The sequence below is a fragment of the Dipteris shenzhenensis genome, chromosome 6, assembly GCF_047967505.1.
Source record: "Dipteris shenzhenensis isolate YYH24624 ecotype China chromosome 6, Dip_SZ_1.0, whole genome shotgun sequence".
Taxonomy (NCBI): domain Eukaryota; kingdom Viridiplantae; phylum Streptophyta; class Polypodiopsida; order Gleicheniales; family Dipteridaceae; genus Dipteris; species Dipteris shenzhenensis.
This window is the reverse complement of record NC_141601.1, coordinates 26297375-26301649: the sequence shown is the minus strand read 5'-3', so window position 1 is coordinate 26301649 and position 4275 is coordinate 26297375. Positions and strand designations below refer to the sequence as shown.

The window sequence follows — 4275 nt, the reverse complement described above, 5'->3', positions numbered from 1 at the left end:
CAAAGTGCTAGCATCTTTGGATGTAATCGCTTTTGCTAAATGTTTTCTTCGGATGTATTTTCTTTTGTTTCAATTTTGATGTAATTCTATAATTGCAAGAACTATGGGATGTAATTTCTTTTGTTTCAATTTCAACGTAGTACCATTATCACAAAAACTATTGTTGTTGTTACTTTCGTAGTGAAGTGGCTCTAAAGAAGCACAAATGACATATTTTTGCCCTCATTTACATTTTACTGCAACCATAGGGATCGTTGCACAAGAAACTATTGAAAAAACTATTGTTACTGTAGTGAAAATAGTTCACAAATGCCCTCATTTAGGATTTACTGCAACCAGTGCGATTGCTACACAAGAAATTATTGTAGAAGGACTAAAATAGCTCTAAAATAGGACCGTCATTTTCCTTAGCTTGGAACTAAAATAGCTCCAAGAACTAGCAAAAATTGTTGCACAAGGACTAGTAGGACTAAAAGAGCTTCAAAATAGGAGTATATTTTCCTTGGTTTAGAACTATAATAACTCCAATAGCCAGCGTGGTGGTTGCAAGGAAACTATCATAAATTACAAATGTCTGTATTTTCCTTAGCTTGGAACTAAAATAGCTCCAAGAACCAATGTGGTTGTGAAGAGAGTGGGAGAGAAGTAAGGAGTCTCACTTGCAGCTTTCTCACATACACAATGGGGGAATACACACAAAGGTGGAGGCTGAAAAGAGTTTTCCTCTTCTTAGTTGTGAAAACCAAAAGAACTCTCATAGTACAAAAGGAATAGGTGAACCCTATATGTGGGTCTCAAACCAAACTCAGCTAACCTAGGTGGCATACTAACTGAGCCACTAACTAGAGTACATAAAGATAGCTATCATCCAGCTATTATTCAGGGGTGGTGTACCAACCGCATCTGCAGCTAATAAGTCGGTGACATAAATGCACAACGGTCACCCTTGCATATCACGAGTGGAGCTCGATATCTCAACATGTGGTGGTTGAGGAATTATTGCACAAGGACTAATAGGACTAAAATAACTCCAAAATAAGACTATATTTTTCAGTGGTTGCGGATATGGACCTTGAAGGATCCCATTTAGGGATTGACATGCCACGGTGGTATTGATGCCAATGTGGTGGTCTCTCCATGCCAACGTCATTGCTCAAACTAGCACGGTGGTCAGCGCAATAAAAGATTGTGTTGTGCAACGATAGATGACAAAGCTACGCAATGGCAAGGCAACAGTTGTGTGATGTAATTAGGCCAATGTGGTGGTTGCTCCATGCCAACACCGTTGCTCGAAACAACACGATGGTCTGCGCAACAAAAGATTGTGTTGCGTAGTGATAAATGGCAAAGTTGTGCAATGACAGGGGGTAAGGCAAAAGCTGTGTGATGTAGTCTAGCCAAAGAGTATGTTGTGTGAAGGAGGGCATAGCAACTGTCTCTGTGCTTATGAGTAAATGCATGTAGTGCCATGTGTCGAGCTCTATGTTGTTGACAATGATAAGATTGTGTCTCATTATTACGCCAGTGCGACAATCATGTTGCTGTGAAAATTTTCAACGAGAGCGTGGGTCCGCGCAAAATTCAAAATCATGATGCTATCTGATGCATTCCTCTGGTGGGAGTAGGGTTTGGTCTCTTCTGCTCCGTGCGACGTAGGCCATGGCCTCTAGCCAATTGTGGCCAAATTTTGTACAAGGTAGAATTTTGTTAGGGCCCTTTTAATAAAATCGGCAATTTTTTTTATAAAAATAAATACATTTTTCCATAGGTTCATGATCCGTTATGTAAGACCCAATTGCACATATGTGAAAGAAACTGAAGACTTTATTTATTACAATATCGATTTTGATCAACGGGAGAATTGGCGACGTGGTCTACGTGGACAATGAGTTGTCAGGATATGCATCCTATTAGGGGTGGTTACAGACTCCAAGATTTCAACCGTGGCAAAGGTCCCCGTCACTGTTGAGGTCAACCGCTTTCAGTGAAGTTAAACGAAGCACAGGTCGCTCGGATGAACAACAAGGAACCGGTGAAGCCAATTCTATGTTTCTCCACATCAAATTCCACCAACATGTCCTGCTGCTGGTAGGTGCCCAGCACAGACGGATTGGGAGCTGGGCCGGCATCCACAAAGGCCAAACACATCACCGTTTCACTCACAAAAACCACCGAGTTTCGCCCAACAAATGCCCAGGTTGTGTTGCCTGCCAAGTTGAAATTCACCTGTTGGACTGGAGGACCGACTCGAGTAGAGCCCAAATTAGACGCATTGTAGCAAGTGTCAAATGGAGCCACGGCAGGAACCCGCGGGATCCCATTCTCGTCCTGGCGGAAAGCATCTCGCAGGGCGAGATAGGCGGGGCGGACCAGGCGAGTATATGGAACTGTGGAGCTTATCTGAAGGCCTCCTCCGAAGACGGCAGGATCGATGGAGAGGGTTGTTCCTCCTACAGTTATCGAATTGAGGCCTAACCAGTATCCTTTCTTTCTGGGATTGTTGTTCAACAAGGGAGCGTACTGAAGAAGAGAAGTCACATCCAGATAGCCTTGGAAGGTATAATTGACTGACCCAAAGAAGAGAGGTGCGGGAGTTCCGGTGGATCCCGTCAAGCAATAAGCGAATTTGCGCGCCAGACTTTGCGAAGAAGATAGTATTGAAGGCAAGGAGAGGCGGCCCTTTCCTAAACCAGCAACGCCAACTGCAATGGCTGGCGATGAAGGGAAGACTCCCCTCGGCGCACAAAACCACATCGCTCTTTGCACCACCACATTGTTTGCTGAAGGGTTCTTCCCGTCGGTGGCGTTGAGCGTGAAGTCGTCTTCCACCAATCTACCCCGGGCCTTGCGGCTACGGCCGTTGACGCTATTCCAGATGCGCACGGTGCTGGGTTTTCCGTGATCGCTAATCCGCTTGAACGTGGAGGACTGTTCGGGCTTGAATCCTTCACCGTTTTTGTCACACTCGATCCAGACGTAGTTCTGTGCAAGATCGAGGAGAAGAGGCTTTGTCTGCAGGGGAGTTCCGACGCTAAAGCTGATGACATATTGTGATGATGCAGATGAGGCGAGTGAGATCTGTGCGAGCAAACCGGTAGTGGAAGATGCATCGGAAATGGAAACCGGGAGGAGGAGGAGGAGCAAGGGGCTATAGAGCGCGGCAAAGAAGATGGCCATGGCTAATATTGTCTGATAAATTCTACCGATTGGAGTGGTTTAATAAGTTGAGTGTCGGCTGCACTCATGAGACGTGCTCATTTGGTTGTTGTCTACTTAAGTCAGTAGGCGGTTTGACCCAAAATACAGTCATTGCAGTGTACGTAAAATATGTTTTGCAATTTTTCAAAAACCTCCAAGCTCAGAATTGGAGATACAACTCGAGATAGAATTTCTTAAAATTTGAGGCTTTCACACAATCCCTAACTATATTTGTGAAAAATGTCCAACTCTTTTTTTCTTTAGGTCAAAATTAAAATTCTTCCATACTAAACCTGGTTTGTGGTGAACTCTCGGAAAACCTCCTATCGAAACCAAGATCTAGAAGACGGCTTTTTGGTCACATCACATTGGAAGATGGCATTTTGGTCTTCGTCATGGCCAAGATCTAGAAGATGGCTTGTTGGTTACATCACTCTAGGGAGAGTTGAGCTCCATCCTCAAAATTCAGCCCCCCAACCCTTTCGCAGGCCATCAATGCTCACAAAAAATGCATGATAAAAAACTCCAAGGACTAACCGGCTCACAAAATGCGCACGATAAAAATTCCAAGGACTTGCTTGGCTGCCATTTGATCGAAGGCTCTCTTTTTGAGGTTCCCCTCACCATCACCCTCTAAGTGTGCATCAAGGCCAAGAAAATGGCTTTTTTGGGTCTTTCACTAAAAGCTTGACTTCAACCTACTCTACTTAGAAAAGTGTGAATTTTTAAGGAGCTGAAAGTTAAAACCGATCATGTTCAAGGTCACCTCTATCTTTTTCTACTAAAAAGTGTTTATTCTGCAAAGAATAAAATGTACTAGCATACGTATGTCAATCTTATTATAGAGAGGGGTAAGAAGAAAGAAGACTATGCATTTTTAATCTATTAAAAAAGTCATCTACATCTTTTTCAACTAAAAAATGTTTCATTATCTCAACTTCTAGCAACTATAACACTAGAGTTCACATGCCCTAGCATGAACATGTCTTATTGCCCACTTTCATTAGTTAGGCATCCCATGGTTCACTTATTTGTATCGTTTTTCAAGTTTTCTAGGATAAGGTTCTTTTCTTTGGG

The 4275-nt window shown here is 43.2% G+C and overlaps 1 protein-coding gene across 1 annotated transcript; it reads right to left on the bottom strand.

The window, feature by feature from the left end:
- Nucleotides 1-1943: 1943 nt before the first annotated feature.
- LOC147900986 (gamma conglutin 1-like) lies at nt 1944-3209 on the bottom strand. Its single transcript, XM_087376357.1, has one exon. It carries the CDS (start codon nt 3175-3177, stop codon nt 1972-1974), a length of 1206 nt encoding a protein of 401 aa, XP_087232483.1. The 5' UTR covers nt 3178-3209; the 3' UTR covers nt 1944-1971.
- Between the last annotated feature and the right edge of the window lie 1066 nt (nt 3210-4275).